The 20,268-nt window shown below is 39.4% G+C and overlaps 1 protein-coding gene across 1 annotated transcript; it reads left to right on the top strand.

The window, feature by feature from the left end:
- The first annotated feature begins 1,738 nt into the window (after positions 1–1,738).
- Pkib (cAMP-dependent protein kinase inhibitor beta) lies at positions 1,739–19,212 on the top strand. The gene is made up of 3 exons (XM_051175500.1): positions 1,739–1,846; positions 13,430–13,606; positions 18,776–19,212. The coding sequence occupies exons 1-3, from the start codon at positions 1,762–1,764 to the stop codon at positions 18,841–18,843; spliced, it is 330 nt and encodes a 109-aa protein (XP_051031457.1). The 5' UTR covers positions 1,739–1,761; the 3' UTR covers positions 18,844–19,212.
- The last annotated feature ends 1,056 nt before the right edge of the window (positions 19,213–20,268 follow it).

Genomic DNA, 20,268 nt, shown 5'->3' with positions numbered 1-20,268 from the left:
TAAGAACAGGGCAGATTAAGTCCAATTGAGATAAAATGGAGAATCAATCAGTATACTTGCTCCTTCGCCCACCAGCTCTTATATAATACGTTTTAATCCTTAAGACATTATTTTAAATTAAATGAGGCATGTTAATTATTTTAACATTGAGTGAGGGTAGGAGAATTGGGGCTTCTCATTCTGTCAAACAAATTTGTGTCAAAGATTTCATCTGCATTAGGTGAAATGTCTATGCCCACCATGGGATACTTTAAGGCAGTGCATTCTGATGATTAAGGCAATAATATGTTTATTTGATTTTATCCTTACTTATTCCTCTAAGACTATAGGAAATAATATGTTCAAACTTAGGAAGCACTTCAGCTTTACCTGCTAGTGAGATTTATTTATTTTTTTTTTTTTCCAGAGAGGGTTTCTCTGTATAGGCCTGGCTACCCTAGAACTCACTTTGTAGACCAGGCTGTCTCATATTCAGAGATCTACCTGCCTCTGATTCCCAGGTGCTGAGATTAAAGGCGTGCACCACCACTACATGAAAAAGTGATTTTTATGTGTGTTAGTGGTCACCAGCATATGTCTATCTGACAGTGTTAGAATCCCTGGAACTGGGGTACAGACAGCTGTGAGCTGCTTTGTGGGTTCTGGGAATTGAACCCATGTCCTCTGGAAGAGAATCCAGTGCTCTTAATGACCGAGATATCTGTTCAGTTCCCCTGAGAATTATTTAAAGCTATGGTAATTTAGCAGTTGGTACATTTCAGCAGACATCGTTGTAAGTTGTGAACCTATGTTTTAGAAACATAAAAATAGATCAGAGTCCTTTTTCCTTTCATCTGCAAATTCTTTCAGGTAAGTTTTAAATTTCCAGTTAGGTTAACTTGTGAAGCTTTATTCAGTCCCCATCCCCTTCTCATTAATCTTTATCCTTCTCATTATTTTGTGTGTGTGTGGTGGTTGTGCACAGGATGTATTTGGTAGAGATGGTGGGGGAAAGGGTCCTCTTCACCTTTGTGGTGTTTATAAGTTTCTTTCTGAGATCAGTATCTTAAAGTTCACAGGTCTGCCTCACAGTAACGATTGACTTGGGTGTTTAAAGACATTGGGCTTGGGTTCCCCCTTGTACAAGCTGCCTCAAGGATGCTAAGGGTCTGTCCTGCTGGAAGCCATGGATGTTTTCCTCCAGCTCTGTGGATTAGGCTCTTTGTTGCAAGAGAAGCACCACCAGTGATGTGGTACAGGGAAGGAAGGAATCCTAGATCACAACTCCATCTTGCTCAAACCCAGCTTCCACAACAGTCCCATGTTAACTATTACATGGGTACCCCTTCTGCTTTCTCTTTTCACCGCCTTTCTAAAATGAAAATGCTCTCTGAGCACATTTTGGGTTTCTATCCAGGTAACGTTTTAGACTTTAACTTTTGTCTCTGCATAACCGTCTGTTGCACAGACTTTTGGTGTGGTTATAGGGAAATGTTCAGCAACAGTTGTTGGCCTGCCTGCCTCTTCCTCCACGGATTCCTATGTCATTTCCCTGGGATAGACTTCCACTTCCAGAAACGTCCTAAGTCTACGGCTTGTATTGGGTCTTGGGATTGTGACTGTGTGTTAGTTTTTTGGTGTGCTTTTAGGCAGCAGTGCGGAGCCCAGGGCGTATTGGCAATGGGTTTTGCATCCCAAGATTGGTTGAGTGCCAAATGCTCCTTCCTCTCCCTACCCCCTTTTTGTTTTCATCAGCACCTGGGCCACAGGCCACGGGCCACCATGGATATGAACCTTGATGCCCTTGGGGGTCAAAAGAAAACAAGCGACAGCAGCAAGGGAGGCGACAGCCCAGGAGCCCAGCAAGGTCACTACCCCTGCATGAACAACAACTAGAAGGCTATGCTTAATTCTCTGCAGGATGGTGGTCTCCTTCCTTTCCATAGACCTTACAAAGGGTTGTCCTTTGGCTTGTCCCTTGTATTTACAACTACAAACAGTGTGTGCAATGTAACCTCAAGTAACCATGGCAGTCACCAGGCTAGACATAGTGACCAGAGAGCTCTAGGTTGAACATTAGAAAGCAGGGTGAACTTCTGCTTGGTCAAGGTGCTGCCCTTTTCACTGCCCTTAGAAGCAGAAGCCCCAGTGACTGTCAAACAAGCTCAACCTGATGATGTGACACCATCTTGGAGACAAGAGAATCGTAGTATGGAAAGAGACAACAATGGTTGACAACATGCTGCCACGCAGTCCACAGCTCAGAGTCCCCAGCACCTAGAGGTTCTGTTTCATCTTTTGCCATATCTCAATAGCTTACCCAACAGCAGTTACTTTATGATGACTAGATATTCTTTAGATACCAATGCTTGGAAAGTCATGTAGTCCCTAACATCAGTAATTTGCATTCCTTCCTATTCACCCCATTGGTGAGGTGGAGATTCTCTGGAGACCTGGCAGTGGCTGAATACATCTGATTTTGAACTGATGAGATCCCCAAAAGTTTGGGATCACATGTGCTCATAGCACAAGGCCAAGAACACTTCAGGCCATTCAAAGACTTGGAGAGGGGAGAGTGAATAACCAGGAGCTGTGGACAGAAGTGAGAGCACCCTGTCCATGTACTTAAGGATAAGCAGAAATTTTACCTGCCCCCTGAAATAAACATGGTTTAAGTAAAGTTCCACCATGGCAGCGGAGTGAAGAGAGAAACATGCTATTAAGTAAATCAAGCCCCTCATCATTTTTCCAGCGGTCAGGGCAGCAGAGAAAATCACACCTGAATTATAATGCCATAGGCCACATGGTCATGAACTATCAGAACATGTATGTGGAGCAAATAAATTTTAATGTGAAAGTAAATGGTATTATTTTGAGTTAAAAGACCGTCTAGACTATGAAGGAAAATGAACACCCGTGATTTAAAATAAATACTATTAAAGAGTAAGTCATTTATATATTAAACATCTGTATATATGCAAGTGTATGACAAAATGAAAGAGAAACTTTGCTAGTACTTAGATGTACAAGAACTGAAATTTGAAGACAGAAACTAACTTTTCTAGAGTTATGAATAACTTTGTGACCAAATAAGCAAACCCCCAAAATATGACACCCATGAAAACCATGTATATGATACATTTAACTTCAGGACCAAGTATTTCCAAAACTCTCTTTTAAGTGATAACTACGTGGGCAAATAAGAAAGATAATTTTTCATATGCCCAGAAGAATAAAAGTTTACAAAGATCAAGGTGAGTGCTAAATGATGACTCTTTGCTTTTCTGTCTATCTCTCTCTCTCTCTACCCTGTCCCCCAACTCTTGACTAAACTTCTATTTATTCTAGTCTTATTTCAAGTCTAAGGACCATGATGGATGAGTGTTGCTCCAGTCCAGGTCTGAGTTCAATGGTAGAAGAAAACTGATGTTGTAAGTCAAAGACAGGCAGAGAGATCGAGTTCTTCCTTTACATATGTCCACAATGTTACACATCAATTTCATCCAACACCACACTCCAAGTCATATCCAGCCTAAAGCTTAGTCACAATCAGAGCACCCTGTGGCCTAGTCAAGTTGACATGTAAAATTAACCATTGCATTTGCCAAACTTAACTGCCAGTGCTAAGTGCAGTGAGTTAATACTGAGATATGCTTGTTTAGGTTCAACTTGGAAGAGTCGTTCCTGTTGGAATGAGGATAAAAGTAGATACTTTTAATGTAAAGAGCAGTAGACGCCATGAATTTTTAAAGTTTAGGATGCAAGGGAAACAAGATGAACTGTTTCAGAGGATACAACATATAATAAAGGATTTTGTGAAAATACAATTTTATGAGTATATATAATTAATTATCAAATAGATATACATGATGTATTTGGAGTTTAACGTCAAGTTATAAGTGACCTGATTTTATATAATTTAACAAAAACTATGTTTCTGTGCTTAGAAGTACTAAATACTGCAAGCTTTGAATTGTTGAATAATTCAACTTGTCCTAATTATACAAAAACTATATTTGATGTTATCTGTAGCATACACATTGAATTTTACATAAAGTATTATAGGCAGTATTTACTGTTTACATACTATTTCTAATAAGTCTTAGATCTATAGTTTAAGGTCTTTCCTTTTGCTCTAATTTTAATATGAAGCTATTCTTGGTCGTTTGCATTTGGAAACAGTAGGGTTTTCGGTAGGCTTGCTGATCAAACTTTTCTTCCTAATGGCCTTCTAATAGCTGTCCTTGACATTACTGGTCTCTCTTTTCAGGTCATGCTTCTCACACTCATCTTTTCCATGTGATGTGGAGATTTTCCTGGTTCTCCAACACACAGAGAAAAAGATGCACTCATGTGCTTTAACATGAATTTGCTTCTGTGTAATATGAATTCTTGCTATGTGTATGCCCCAACTCAGTAACGATCAACGTCAGCTAGGTATTCCCTTCTTCCGTGGGGACTTAGCGTTTACATGTGGATGTCACTTCTGTGTATATTACAATTTTTCCTCTTTGTTGCTGATTTCCCAGGATCTGGCACTAAGCAAAGCACTCTGTAAGACATGGGTGAGAGGAGACAGACTGTGCTCAATAATTGTAGATGGAGGCATTAGCGAGAGTGGATGAACTCCAGTCTTTTTTTCTTGGTAGCCAGGGCAATTCATTTTGAAGACCCTCAGCGTCCCTTTCTTTAAAATAGACTTAGTCACGACCACACTACAATGCAAGACCACAAAAGAGAATTTGCATCCAACAGCTTAAAAGCAGTGCATGTTCAAAATGATTTTTGTCAGTTTTCCTATTGTAAAAATCCTCTGAGTAAAAATCAGAGCAATGAAAAGGATACCTTGGAATCGTTTTCTTCTTTTTCTAAAGTTTATTATTTTTCTTTTATTCCTAACCTTATAATTGCATCATTTTCCCCTTCCCTTTCCTACCTCCATCCCCACAAACCTTACTCTCTTCCAAACTGATGCCATTTTTCATGAATTGTTGTAACATGTGTATATGTATGTATGCCTACATATATACTCTTAAGTATAATCTGTATAATGTTACCTGTAAAAAAAGATCCTTTAAGTAGATATGTAACAACCATTAAAAAGAGACCATGAATTTGAGGTGGGGGTGCAGGTGAGGGTTGGTGGTAGGAAAGGGAAGGAGGGGAGGTATGTAACTATACTTTCAAAAATGAAAAATATTATTTTTTAAAAATTGTCACTACAGAAAGTTTGGGAAACAATGAAGCTGGAAGGGAAAAATAGAAATCACAGCTAGTAACTCCACCCATAAAGGACTGCTATCGTTGCTTTAATAGATTTTTCTTATAGCGCTGTCTCTCAGTGCTTTTGTTTGTTTGTTGCTTTTGTTTTTTTGAATCAGGGTTTCTCTGTAGCTTTGTTACCTTTCCTGTCACTCACTCTGTAGACCAAGCTGGCCTCAAACTCACCTCCTGAGTCTTGGGATTAAAGGCATGTGCCACCACCACAGGACTCCAATTTTTTTTTAAGGTAACACATGCATACAGGTTACAAAATTATCTTTTGCTTGCTGTTTAAAACCAATTTTGGATGTCATTTTCATGAACTTTTGTTGTACTTAATATAACAATAATATAGTGACATTTTTATGTGACATAGGATTTTGTGCAGGTTAAATGAACCCATTTAAATATATGTTCATCTGTTTTACTTGATTATAAGTTAATAAAAGAATTATAAGTTATTTATTTTTACCATTGCCTTTTGTTTGAGCTTATATCTACTTCAATTAGAATATATGTTAGAAGTTAACAAGTACTGAGTAAAACAGGGCAACCAGGAATTGTGCTGTGACCTTCCTCACTGTAATTACAACAGCACTCAGACTAAAGTTTGTCTTTCAAGCATCATGAAACAGCTGAGGATTTAGACACAGTTTAAGTCTTGAAGACAATGCTAAAACAGTTTTCTTTCCCCAGAACGAATGTAAAAATTCTCCTTTAGGGAGAGAGTTTCTCATGGGTGGGATTAAGGAAGTGTGGTTTTCTGTGACAAAAAGCTTTTCTGGTTCGGATGCTGTAGAATGGAAGTGGTAAACATGGGTATTAGGCATCCAGATTATACATGTGCTTTTTTATTAAACACCAACTCAGTAGGGATGTCTGCGTGTTAGCCTTTTGTAGTTATAACCCACACCATAGTGGCTGAAGAGGACCATTGGTGTCCATAACAATATTTTATCATAACATTGACAAGTCAATGTAATTAATAGCTAAACACCTTTTATTTATGTAGTTACCGATGAGCAACATTTAGAGCCATTATTTACTTGGGTCCAAAATAGGTTATATTAATCCTACATTGATACCAATAGTAGGAAGTTAGCAGACAACTTCAAAGTTTTGCTGAAAGTCAAAAGACTATAAGAAATCAATGCACAATTCAGTTTCAGGAATGTTCACTTTTACAATAACCAGACTTGCAAATTTTCTGTATGGGCTACACAAAAAATGAAAGGGCCACGATGGTAGCCCGTACTACTGAACGCCATTCAGTATTGTGGACTGGAGTAGTGAAGTACGCATGATTAATGCTCAAGTCCCCATTTGAAATGGTTTCCCGTCAAACAGACACAAATCTGAATTTCATAAGGGGCTGGGAATAAAATTTGAAGTCACTTTTAGTGTAAAGAGATGAGTGAACAATAGGAGAGAACAATTTTTAAATCAATTTCTTATAAGCAATCCTGAATATGGCAAATATAAGATGCTCTCATAAGACATATAGGTATAAAACAAGTTGTACTGACGGACTTTAAAAAGTAGCCCAAGAAGTTCAACAAATATGTAGATTCTTAAAATTGTTTTGATGTATATGGTGCATAGTGCAATATTTAGCTTGTGTCAGACTGCAATTTTTCATTTCAAAGATGAGTGCATATGTGTATATATACTATAAAAGTATCCTGAAATGAGAGTATGTGATTTTAAAGTGTCCCTGCTTAAATGACTGCTGTAAGTCATCTTTGTGGTGATATAGCTTTTGTCAATGATGTGTCAGAGTAATTCTTGGTTTAGGAAAGCAACCCAGAGGACAAAAGTTTAATTTCCTCCCTGTTGAGAAAATAATAATAATAATAATAGAGGGGACCTGTTAAAATTCTGGAACTGGCCTAAAGTGTCAGGGTTACATATGTACAAGAGACAGATGATAGTTGTATGCTATCGACTTTAGGTTGGTAAGCTTGTCCCGTCTCATATTAATGAAGCCCTTTCAGAGAAGACATGTTGCACAGCATGGAGCTATCCGAATGCCTGTCCGAGGATAGAAGTTGATGCTGTGAGAGTTTTGCATTAATGATAACTCTGTGAATTGTAACTAAAGTTTGTTACCCACACACGCAAGGCTCTGCATTTTGCTAGCTTCAGGCCTTTGAGCCACATGAGTGTTAGCAAAACAAAATCCCACTTAGCAGCTGATAAGTTTTTATGCTTTAACTCACTCTTTAGTTGCTTCTAATCTTTGTTACGAATCATGGAAGCAAACATGGTCACTTGCTGGCTCACACTTGGTGTTAAGTCTCGGCTTCTAACTCTGTTTAATGTATTAAACAGATTTTTTTCCGGTTTTCACACAAATCAGAGGAATGCAGAATATTTCTAGCATGATGGTCATATTAACTTCTCTTCCTTCACTAGCTGTCATTTGATGTTTTAAAGCTATCTCATTAGCAGAGAAACTGACCCATCTGAGGGGAGAGCAGTAGGGTTGAAAGAATTCTAAAATTATATTGTTTTGCCACAAGTGTAAATAGAGTGCTTAGACTTTTGTGAGCTTTGGATGTCTTTGTCCTATTTTGAGGTTTGGGGGTATTTTATGTCTAGTAGCGATTAGAAAAGAAAATGGATGCGTTAGAGAAGATGAGCCCTGCAGTCTGTCACTGTCTGTAGTTTGCTCCGGAACTGTGTGAACTGTGCTTCCACTAGAATCTGAAGTCTGTGAAGCCAACCCACTTCCGGTGTTGGGATGAACCTTTCCTCCTCTGCTCATCTTCTGGAGCTGCTCGGCCTGTGGTTCTCATGGGTTACCAGCCAGGGTTGGGAATTCCTGACTCGGTGCCCCTAACTGAACAGTGACTGGTTTGGTGGTGTGATGATCGTTCAGTTTTGAATTTATTTCCTTCCTTCCTTCCTTCCTTTCTTCCTTACTAAGAATGGCTCCTATTAATCCTTGCTAAGTCCTCTCGTCACTTAGAAAGATAAGATGTAGACTGTCAAAATGAAGGAAATTGTAACACATGAGGATGCTACACTGTGGTTTATAGCTACAAAGGAGGGCACTCATCCAAGGGATACGTGGAAGTGTCATTCTGTGTCGTGGATGTTTATCAGCATAATTATAAACACAATGAATACTATCCCAATACCACCATGCATATAGCCAACCATTTTGTACACATATACTATAGTGTTTATTATATGCCAGTTCATATTTTATCATAAGTAATCCTGTTTTGAAACAGTATTGCAGTGCTGGAAAGGTATTCAGGTTTATGTATCATGTCGACTGGAAGAATATGAGAGAATAAAATTAAGTTTGGATTTGAATGCTACATGCTTAATTGCTTAAGTTCTGTGCTAGATCAGCTTCAATATGCATATGAATATATGTTGAATTTGTGTTACTGCAAGCAAGAAGCTAAGCATTAAAAAAGTATGCCTACAAATGTAAATTTTCATTTGCTTTTGTCTTATCCTAGAGACATAGATATTCCATAAATGGAGGAATTTTAAAGAGATATATGTCACCAAATAAAAAAAATAATTTCATACAAATGCAAAAGCTCTGTTTAGACTAAAATGGTGGTATCACTTGGCTAGATGGATGTGTTAAAGGATTCGCATCTTTTACCCAATTTCCTAAGATTAGGACTTGAGGTTATGAAAAGTAGCAGGAGGGACCAGACTGAGTCTCATCTGAGCACAGTCTGGTTCCTCTGTGTGGCTTGTGGGCTGATAGAGGCAGGGCCTGCATGCAATTGGATGGATAAATACCTGACTTGTTGGTGCCCAAAGAAGCAACTATTCTGTTTCTTTGGAGGATGTCTGCATATAAAAGTCAGAAAATCACAATATAAGGATCTTTACCAACACAACAACTGAAGAGTATTAGCATAAAGTGTAGAAAGCTGGAGAAAGCCATGCCTTCCCTCCCTTTTCCCCTCCCCTCGCTCCCTCTTCTCTCCTTTCCTCTGCTCCTTTCCTCTCCTCTTCTTCACCCCCCCCCCCCGCAGGCTTCCCTTCCCCTATTCCCTCCTCTCCCCTCCTCTCCCCTCCTCCTCCCCTCCCCTCTCATCCTTTTCCCTCCTTTAAAAAAAAAAAAAATTGGTTTGGCCTTTTGTTGTTATTGTTGTTTTTCAGACATTCTGACTCATACCGCCCCTCTAAGACTAAGTTAGCAGCAAAAAGTTCCTTGGAAGTGTTCCACCCCAGAATAAGTAGTGGTTTCACCGTGGGAACTGGGGTGATGGATAGGGATCAAGGCATGAGGAAAGAAGGAAAGTATTAGCCTGCATACAATCTCAGCTTCGAGTAAGGACATCCGAGGAAAGGCTAGTGTGAGCAGAATGTGCGCTGACCGGTCTGCAGAGAGAGACACTGGGAAATCTGTCTGTAGCTCCACTTTCAACAAAGAAACACTATTTTCTAGAAGTCTTTTAAGTCCCCTCAGACTAAACATGTGTACATACACACACTATTACGTGCATATGTGTATGTATATGTGTATAAATCTAGTACTCTAGCTTGAACATCTCTGTTTGTGCTCATATTTTATTTCCCATAGTTTGGAGATGGCAGAGGCTGGAGGACATGGATACGTGATTGTGTTACAGACTTTTGTTGAGAGGCATCCTGAAAAGCTGTATTTTCAACTGAGAGCTGAAAGCACATATGTCCAGGGCAATACAAATGGCATTACCTCACTGGGAATACAGGGCTTTGATGGAACCTCCCACTCTTCAAATGGTTCCAGCTCCGGCAAGCAGCATGGCTAACAGGGTGGAAGTCATCTCTGTTCTGTAAATGAGAAAGAGGAAGCCTCGCCAGTGAGCCAGCCACCTTGGTTAGCGAACATCCACATAATTAGCCTTTTAAGATTGCAAAATTTAAAATGCCCAGGAGCTTATCCTCAGGTTCATTTCCCTTAGCTATGTTACCTCAACTTCCTATGAATTATGGTTTTTGAAAGTCACAAAGCATGAAAAGAAAGCAATTGTCTCTCTACATATGCCACCCCTTATAAAATGCAACACTTACTACCGTCTAGTAAGACAAGAAAATAAAATAAGTGTTTAAGGAAGGGGAGTGTTCATTCGCTTCATGATTTGCTGTTTATTTAATGTTCAAAATACTATTGCCAGCATCTTTCTGATGGCTTGTAATTTGTCTTGCTTCAATCTTTCTCCACTGTGAAAGTAATATATGTTCAATATTATGCATTAAAATGTGTCAGAGGCACTAAAAACTGGTTAATATGGTCCTTGTTCTTTCTACGGTTCCCAGGTAGTCTTTTTTCTTTGCACACAACTGAGATGACTTTACATTCATTACTTTCCTCGTTTTGTTCCTCCAATACAAATACTACTTTAACATTTCAGAATGTCCTGTGGACATGCTTCTTTCGGTAGATCTGACACTTTCTTCTTCACCTAGAAGTGTCAGACTCATAGCACAGTGTACATAGTTTATTGATGTATTTTCCTGATGGTCTTTGCAGTTTAGTCCAGTGCTTCAGAGCACCTATTGACAGTCCAGAGAGCCCAATACTGTAGTCAGAGTCAAGAGGCCCTGCAAGCTCTCTGTAAACCAAACACACTGGGTCAGAAGATGGAGAGCTTTTCACAGTAGATTGGCCACCTTCTCATAGCTCTGTGTGCTCAGATGATGAGTTGTCTCCTCGGTCAATGTGGATATCTTGGCCAGCCTCAGCACCAACCTCCTAGAGGAGCTCGATGCAAATATAAACTGAGAAACTGCAGAGTAGAGCCCCAAAGGAAGGTAGCTTGGCTGCTGGCTCTCCCTGATGGACCAGTTCTGACCTGGCCTTAAGATTCTTGTTAGAAAATGTAGCTGACACACTTTTAAAATCGTTTTGTTATGTTTTTGTTTAGAAAATTTCTGCATGCTATAATAATGTAAATGCAAAAGGAACAACTTCTCAAATAGCAAAGAAGTTAACTCAGGGCCCAGAAATTTTGCTTCCATGCTGATGGCTGTAACCACCTTTTAGAAGTTCTCTTTTAATATTAAAGTTGAGATTTATATACAATGTATAATGTAAACAGAATTAGGAATTCTTTTGATAGATGACAAAAGCATCTTTTGACAGTTTAAAAATGGACCATCAAGCAAGAAGTCATGGGTCTGCTTCACAAAGCCAGTCATACATAGCATGTTTGCAGTTACAGGAGAGATGATTTTTTGTAGATAAGCATTTGATCATGGCCATCATGTGTGAGGCAATGATAACCAACTGGGGATAGAGTCAGAGCCCGAGGACCAACTCTGTTGGTGTCACTCAAATTTTGAACAGCATCTAAAGGACACATTTGTGCAGCTGGCTGCATATACCACTGGGGCATTGGAGTTTTTCTTAATAATCCATGTCATTTTGATTTCAGGGGTAACTGCATTAAGCTTCTTTCCAAAGTTAGATTAGTAATTATGCAATTTTCAGTCAGTCACTCAACCTCTCAGCACCAGGGGCTGCAACCATAAAATGTGGACCGTGCCCCATTACCTTGTAGAATTATAGGGAGGTTTAAGTTTGGTGATAGACACAAAATATCTACTGATATTATTGAAGAAATTCTGGCCTCTCTGTTAGAAAATTCAAGAGCTCTCTAGCAGGAATCTTAATCCTCACAAGAAGACCCTGCTAGAGGATCTTCTTGTGAGGATTAAAGAGGGTACACGGGAGTGTGGTAAGATGAGGGATGGGGTGAGAGATGAATAACGACGTAAGTAGCCACTCACCGATAGTTGTATAGGAACAGAGATAGTTGCTCTTTATCTCACCATTTTCCCACAAAGAGAATCCTGTGAATCAGACCGACTAATGTTATATGTGATATGTAGAAGTGAAACTGTGACTCATAAATTTAAGTGAATTGACCACTGTCACCGCAACTCTGGAATGAAGTGGGTTCTTTCGAACTAAGATTTCAATGTTCATTATTATTCTCCGAGCTGCAATGCCAGGCACTTGGTGAATATCAGACATTGAGAGTCTAATTCCCAGACTGTGTCTGCAAACCTCATGGGGCACCACATGAATTCTACTGTGTGATGGACAAGAGCTGTGTCCCGGATACCAGATGCAGTGTGCCTGCACACTCTCATTTGTTTGTTAGCATGCTCTGAGCGATAGTTGACTATAAGAAGGTTCACTGGCATAAATAACAAAAAGGATTAATTCAATCCTTCGGGGACACTGGACACATTTTGTGTTCTGAGGTCATCTTTCAGAAAGCATATGCCTTCTGTTCTCCCTCTAAGTACAAATACCCTGCAGATGGACACACGCGCACGCGCGCGCGCGCGCGCACACACACACACACACCCTCAGCATTTTCAAAGCTCTGCTGGAACCCGATGCATAATGCCTACTCAGCAAATGTTTTCTGTTGCCATCACAGCTTCTGGGTTAGAGTACAACACCGAAACCTGTGAAAACCTTATAACGAAAAAGAATCATATGAGACAGGGTCAGTTTAGATTTTTTTTTTTTTTTAATGTATGATAACTGCTACCTCCTGTATGTACAATGAATACTTTCTTAAGAATTATGAGTGAGACCATTACTGGGATGATAAAGGACGGAGAGGGAGGTGCTATGAGTGACTATAAGCCCACCTAAAGGCAAGGAAAAGTGCCTAGCATAAACGTGAGTGTACTGCAAACTTTATCTGAATCAGAACGAATAAAGTTTCACCTGTGGAGGGAAAAGACGCAGCTGGAAAGTGGAATTCATTTCTAAAGAGTAAGGGAGTAAAAAGTGCTTTGTTTATTCCCCACAATTACAGTGATTTGGTTTCAATCTAAACAAGAACCAAAAACAAAAACTCCGGGTGTGACCACACCAATCTGTTTCCATTGGCTTCCAAGCCCTGGTTCGGCTGATTCATCCATAGAAAAGCAGGACAAAAGTCTAGGCCTACTACATCCTCAAGCATCGGCGTGGTGCTTTGGGCTCCCGGGTTATTTATAGCAGTATGGCTCACAGAAGTACTTCCTGCTCCATTCAGCAAGTGTTCCCGTGGGCACGGTCGAGCCAAGGCGCGCATACTGCAAGGGTACCACCCGAGATCAAATCCTGAAGCCTGTAGCGGTTCTGATGTAGCCAATGGTCTCTCAGGTGACGCTTTACCTCTGACAGGCTCGTTCTTTTATGCGCACATTCTATCTATAGATGCTGTGATGAGGACAGATTCATCGGAGATGACTGATGTGGAGTCTGTGATCAGCACCTTTGCATCTTCAGCCAGGGCAGGCCGCCGCAACGCCTTACCTGACATCCAGACTTCAGCTGCTGTGGGTGGGGCTTCTGATCTCCCACTCAAACTGGAGGCATTGACCATGAAGGAAGGTAACACGAATCCTCTGGAACGAAGCATGTCTCTCCCTTTAATCTTTTTTTTTTTTTTTTTTTTTTTTTTTGAGCAGCCTTTAAACTTGTTTTCAGGGCTCTCTTTTCTTCTTAACTAAATGTTCTCAGGTTTTAAGGCAAAGTGGATTTCCATGCCTTCCTGAAACTAGGTAATTTCAGCTTGCCATCCTAAGGGTGAACATGGAAACTGCTGTTTCTGGCTATTGATGTATATGGACATGTGCTGGGATTCTAGTTTCAGTCTGCGGGACAAAATTAATGAAAAGTAATCATAAATATTACCCATTGCACTGGAGCTGAGTATTGTGGCTCATGACTTCCATATCTGTCTTAATCTACCACTTGCAGTAATAAAGAAGGCAATGAGCCTTCTACCATATCAATAAGAGGTAAGGGAAGATGATGTTTCAGTCACAAAATGTCTTTTCTTGCTTCTGTCTTCGTTATTTCATTTACCATTTAATTTTATGCCTGCCAAATACTAGGGATCCCAGTGGTGAGTAGGGCAGATGTGAACTTCTGCTGTCCCAAATCTTACAGTCCAACAGGAATGTTGTATTTCAGAGAGATAAACATAGGCTAACAATGATATTCTTTATCAGAAAACTGAAATAGAGTGTATTGTGGAGAGTTCATTAGAGTAGAAATCAGACAAGCCATTGCTGAAATCAGAATAACGCGTGAGGCTGAAGTAAGAAGATTGCTATGAGATTGATGGCTAGCCTGGGATACAGAGTGAGTTCCAGTACAGCCTGGGCTGCAGTGTGAGTCTCTGTTTCAAACAAAACCAGCATAACAACAATACCCGTTGACACACCAGTGCAGATGGGGAATTCCACATAGTCCACACTTAGAAGAGCTTCGCCAGGTCAGGGCCTACTAGAAGAGAGAATCAGAATCCTGCAGAGATGAATTCCCACATAGGCTGTCCAATCCCTAGTGGTCATCCTTGAACATGTGCACATATGAAAAAAAATCTAAACAGACTCAGTAGGTTACATATACAAGTGTGCATACATATGCATGTCCATGCAATAATAAATAAAGGTTATGAACGTTCATGGGGAAGGAAGGAGTTGGAGAAAGGGATGATGTAGACACAGTGTTCATGAATGAAGTTCTCAAAGAAACTCGCAGTTTTAAAAATCAATAAAACCTCAGCAGCTCTTCTCTGCATACAAAATAAGAAACATATAATTTGGGGTGGAGGAGAATGTATAGTAAAGAATTCAGAATAAACATCCTTGGGGTAAAGCAGACTGATGTTGCCTAGCAATAAAGGCTGGCCACTGCTGGCTGAAGGTGAGGTAAGAGGAGAAAAAAGTACCATAAGAAGACAACTTTGGACACATCGGCAAGGGTGAGGTCTTGTGAAATTGGAGATTATGACTTCGAAGACCCAGATGTCTTCATGACCCCAAGTTTCCTTGCAGTGTTACCTACTTCCCTCTGTCTGTTTCATATAATGTCTTATAATGACAATGTGTTGCTCTTTTGATTACTAATTCTCATTTACCCCCTTCCCCTGTAGCCGGAGTAGGACTGCATTCCTTGCTACCTACCTATGACGTTGACTTTGCTATAGTTGTTGGTCTGTTCTTAGCCCTTGTCTAGCATGACCTAACAAAATGTTAGCATGATTGATCATTGCACCTTCCTTTAAATAGTGCTCTTCCTTTGATCCCCAGGACATTTCACTCTCATGGGTTTCTGTTTGCCTCAATGGCTGTTTCACTTTAGGTTTCTCTTTGCTCATATCCTCAAACACTTGATGGAACAGAAGGTACACAGTACAGTCTTTTGACAACTTGGTCTGTGTTTCTTCGATTCTAATGCTGTCTAACCTTATTGCATACTTCCTATCCTCCTGAAACATAGATTCAGATCTTCTATTAGTTACTTTTCTTGTTGAAATGACCAACTAACTGACAAAACCATATTAAGGATGGATTTTTTTTCTTTCATTGAAAATAGATTTTCCCCCCTCACATAATATGTCCTGATTACAGTTTCCCCTCCTGGCTCCTCCCCACTTCCCCTCCCATCCATATCCACTTTCTTTCGGTCTTTCATTAGAAAATAAGCAGGCTTCTAATGGATAATAGTAAAATAAAATAAAATCTAACATGTTGGAATAGGACAAAACAAAAAGAAGGAAAAGAGCCCAACAGAAACACAGGAAACCAATAACCGTAGACCCGCTTGTTCACACACTCAGGAAATAAGAGCACTAACCTGGAAAACATGATATATGTGCAAAAGACCTTTGCATAAAAGGACACAAGGACATCCTCATCAGCATGAGCTGTCACCTGTTTTATTGATTTTAGTCATTCTGACAGGCGTAAGATGAAACCTCAAAGTGGGTTTGATTTGCAATTCTTTGGTGAATAAGGATGTTGAGCTCTTTTTAAAGTGTTTCTCCGACATTGGAGTTCCCTCTTGAGTATTCTCTGCTTAGATCTGTGCTCCATTTTTAACTGGGCTACTTGTTTTCTTGACAGTTTTTTTTTTTTTTTTTTTTTTTTTTTTTTAGTTCTTTTGGATGTTAGTGCTCTATCAGATGTGTAGTTGGTAAAACTTTTCCATTCTGTATGGTGCTGCTTTGTCTAAATGATGATGTCCTATGCTGTACAAAAGATTCTCAGTTTTATGAGGCCATCCCATTTATTAATTGATGATCTTGGTGCCTGTGCTAATGATGTCCTGTTCAGAAAGTCTTTTCTTGTGCCAATAAGCTCCAGGCTATTTCCCACTTTCTCATCTGTCAGTGTAACTGGTTCTATGTTGAGGATTTTGATCCATTTGGAATTTTTTGTGTGATAAGTATGAATCTATTGGATTCTTCTACATGCAACCACCAAGTTAGCACTATTATTGAAGATGCTGTATTTTCTTCAGTGTATATTTTGGCCTCATCAAAAATCGGGTGTCCACAGTTACTTAGATTTATGTTTAGGTCTTCATCATAGCAGGAAGACAGGAAGCCTCTAAGGAGGCTGGTCATGTTGTCTTCGTTACAGGGAATCAGAAAGAATGCTGATGCTCAGCTAGCTTTCCTGGTTTACTTTTTTATTCAGTCTGGGATCCTATGATATGGTCCTGCCCACAATCTGGATCTCACTCACAGGGTCTAGCCTCTCTGGGATTACCCTCACACATGTTTAGAGTTGTGTATCCCAGGTAACTCTAAATCCAGTGAAGTTGACATGAAGATTGGCTGTTAGGGATCTCAGTCTGGAGATCCCTGAAGTTTGCTCTCATGGAAGGAACTATCTGGCTGACATCATTGCTAGGGTCCCCATTGGTAATATCACTTATGAGGCTAAGAGCAAACATTGGATTTTCCTTCTGAGACCTGCCCTTCCTGCGTCTTTCCCATCTCAGTGCTTAGCTATTTCACAGCTCCAGTTGCTGAAACCAAAAATGTTAGCATTTTCCCCTTCTATTTTGCACATTCTGCATCTCATCCTTTAGAGTGTACTGTTAGCTACACTTTCAAACTTGGCCCAGAAGGCTGACATTATTTCCACCTGTTACATATCATCTTGGTGCTTCTTGGATTCCGTCTCATGCTTTTTCTATTCTTCCCATTGTCCCTCTTTCATGTGGCTGTTTTTGACTCTGCTATTGTCTCATTTAATATTCTCTCTGTGTGATATGAACAGCACACTACCTCACCTTTGCAGGACTTTACTCAAATCCTCCTTTTCAGGTGTGTATTTCCAGCCAACTCTGTATCAGTTGATAAACTCTAGGCCTGGAGACATCTTAACAATTCCTGTTTTCTACTCCTGATGTAATAACCTCATAGACACTTTTTATTTCTCACACACCACACACTTTACATAATTTGTTTATTGGCTGGTACTTGAGAACTAATACTTCATGTGCTTAGCTTAGTAAATATTTTTGTTTCTTTTAATGGAGGCCTCACATTGTAGCTCAAGCTGGCCTGAAACTCATTATATAGCCAAGGTTGGTTAACAGGTATTTGGCAATCGAAAAATCCTAAATATACCCTATCAGACTTATCTTCAATATTTTATAGATGGTTTGTTAGGAGAATTTTGGGGGGAATGATTGAAACTTAAGTAATTTCATTTAAATGATGATAGCAAAACATTTCAAAGAATGAGAGAAAAAACAGTATTTATTGCAACTGAGCTACATGGTTTTAATCACGTCACTGGGAAGGCAAAGCAGATAAATCTCCTGTGAGTTTGAGGCTAGCCTGATCTACATAGTGGGATCCTGTTTCAAGCAGGAGGACAAAGAGGATTGGAGGGGTTGGTGGGGGGGCTAGTTTAAGAATGATAGTGATTTGAAATGAAGAAGCAGGAAGAAGGGGAAGCTTGGTAAAATAAAGAGTAGGGAATCATCACCAGAGTCAGTTTCTTGATGAGTGGGAAACTGGCAGGAGTTGGAACCAAGGGGGCATTAGACTTTGGCAACCAAAGCATTACCAGGGACCACAACAAAGGTATATATCTAGAGCAATGAACAGGGTCCCACGCTCACTGAGGGTTATACCTGTGAGATGCTTTCCTCTTTCTGTCTCAAAGTTCTTCATAGATTTTGTCAGTATAGTCATTTCATTTTCATTTTCCAATGAGTGATAAGAAATTGTGCAATTACTCCCGAGAAGCACATCTTCCATTATTATGGAAGTGAGGGCAGAAACAATAATCCCAAATGACAGGAAAGTTTTGACATTTAGTTGCAGGAAGGTGAAGGAGTTCCCACACGATGACACCGATTTCATCTTTTTTTTCTGAAGGGCAGAATGTAAGGTTATCTCTAAGAAGCAAAGGAAATAGAAAATATAAAGAACACACAGAGTGTGTCCCAGGGTAGGTAAATGATCTGGGTTCAACTTGTGACTTTCACCAGCTCTGTGACTTTCCACCCTGGAGATAGAGAGTATAATGGCATCATGCCTGGCATATAGTTAACTATAGACCATGAAGAAAGTCGACTAGGAAAAAAAAAATCTAAAAACTACTCAAATATGACCTCTCTGTGCAGATTCATATCTATGTTGAGAGCAAAATGTGACCTAGTCAGGATGGAAACAACGCTTTCGTTCTAAATATAAGAAGCATTTCAACACATTTTGCATATGAATGGGAAATTATTTTTTTGCAGATGTTAAAAAGAAAAATGAAGAGAAAGCGCAAGACCAACTGAAAAAGCCCTTAAATGAAGAAAAATGAAGACTTGCAATTTATCCAGGGTGTTGATTTTATGCACATTTGGGAGACCTAGTGGCTATGCATTCCTGAAGTGTTTGTTCTGGTAGTAACCATGGTAATATGTGTGTGTTTAGGCAATTTTGTTGTGATGCTCTGTCTTTAGACCATAGTTATTAAAAAGTATTACTTTCAAATTGCACACAAGGAAGAGCACAGTGTTTATACATCCAAGAAAATCCACTGTCAATCTTGGGATTTACTTAGTAAGATACATGTTTAATTATGTTCTTATTGAGTTAGAAAAATTTCTTGATATGCATAAACAGAAACCTATTAAGACTATAGAATTTGTAGGAAATTATATTTTTGGTGAGATGGAATTAATAGTAATCACACATATAAAATGTGTTTATATTTAATCAAAATTACACCATATTTTCCCCCCAAAAGTTGAGAGAGCTGGCAATATTATAAAAGTTGTGATGCTTTCATCCAATGTATTTTACATCTAGTCTGTATACTGTGGTTTTTTTCATACAGACCCAATTTGTGGCAAATTGCTTATATTAAACGTGTAATAAATTTCACTATATTCCTTAATGTGGTGTGTATGTGTATCTTGTTTTAATGTGGGTTGTATAAGTTATCGTGCTAGTTTCTCTAGACTGTTTATTATTCTCTGGGCTTTTGTGTGTGTGTGCAAATTGTTGCTGGAGTAATTTCATCAGGAATGCTGACCTCGAATTTATATTTGTCCTAAAGTAGTTAACATAGCAGTAATCCATGAATATTTGTGTAATACGATAAGTAAAAATAGCAAAACACAGGCTTTTAATATATGTTTAAATATAGATTTAAAAAAGAAACAAAACTAAGGTGCTAGCAAATTTAATTTATTAGTTTTAAAAAATAATATAATTCTGAATCTTAATTTTTTGGATTTTATATGTGTGTGTGTGTGTGTGTGTGCATGAAATTATATTTTGTTTGTTGACCTAGGCTGCATCTGTTTACATTAAGTAAATAAAATTTCAAAGTCAAAATTCATTACTGACACAATTTCCCTTCATCTTCCGAAGTATGCCGGGTAAGAAGTGGCCATACCACTGAAAGGGTGACAGTGACAGTCTTCAACTCTACACCAGCTCCTGCTTGTGGCTGTGCTGACCAAGTTTAACTTTATGGTTATATTCACCAAAGGCAGATTAGTATGCAGGTGTGCTTTAAATTAATATTCAAACCCACAGAGACAGCTGACCTGAACAAGGGGGAGCTCATGGACCCCAGACTGATAGCTCGGAAACCAGCATTATACCGACTCAGACATAGGTCTCAGTTAGAAGGCCTGGGCAGTCTAAGGGACTTTGGGAGCACATTCCCTATGGAGGGATACTCCTTAGCCTAGAGGCAGGGGGGAGGGCCTAGACCCTACTCCAAATGACTTGA

This window comes from Phodopus roborovskii, unplaced genomic scaffold (genome assembly GCF_943737965.1).
Source record: "Phodopus roborovskii unplaced genomic scaffold, PHOROB, whole genome shotgun sequence".
Lineage (NCBI taxonomy): Eukaryota > Metazoa > Chordata > Mammalia > Rodentia > Cricetidae > Phodopus > Phodopus roborovskii.
Note: the sequence above shows the minus strand (reverse complement) of the source record. Positions and strands in the feature narration are given on the sequence as shown.

Bases quoted from the DNA above. Each gene is read 5' to 3' on its own strand.
- Pkib (XM_051175500.1), top strand. From the start codon at position 1,762: ATGGATATGAACCTTGATGCCCTTGGGGGTCAAAAGAAAACAAGCGAC. The intron at 1,847-13,429 runs GTCACTACCCCT...TTCTATCTATAG, and splicing joins CAGCCCAGGAGCCCAGCAAG to ATGCTGTGATGAGGACAGAT. The intron at 13,607-18,775 runs GTAACACGAATC...ATTTTTTTGCAG, and splicing joins GGCATTGACCATGAAGGAAG to ATGTTAAAAAGAAAAATGAA.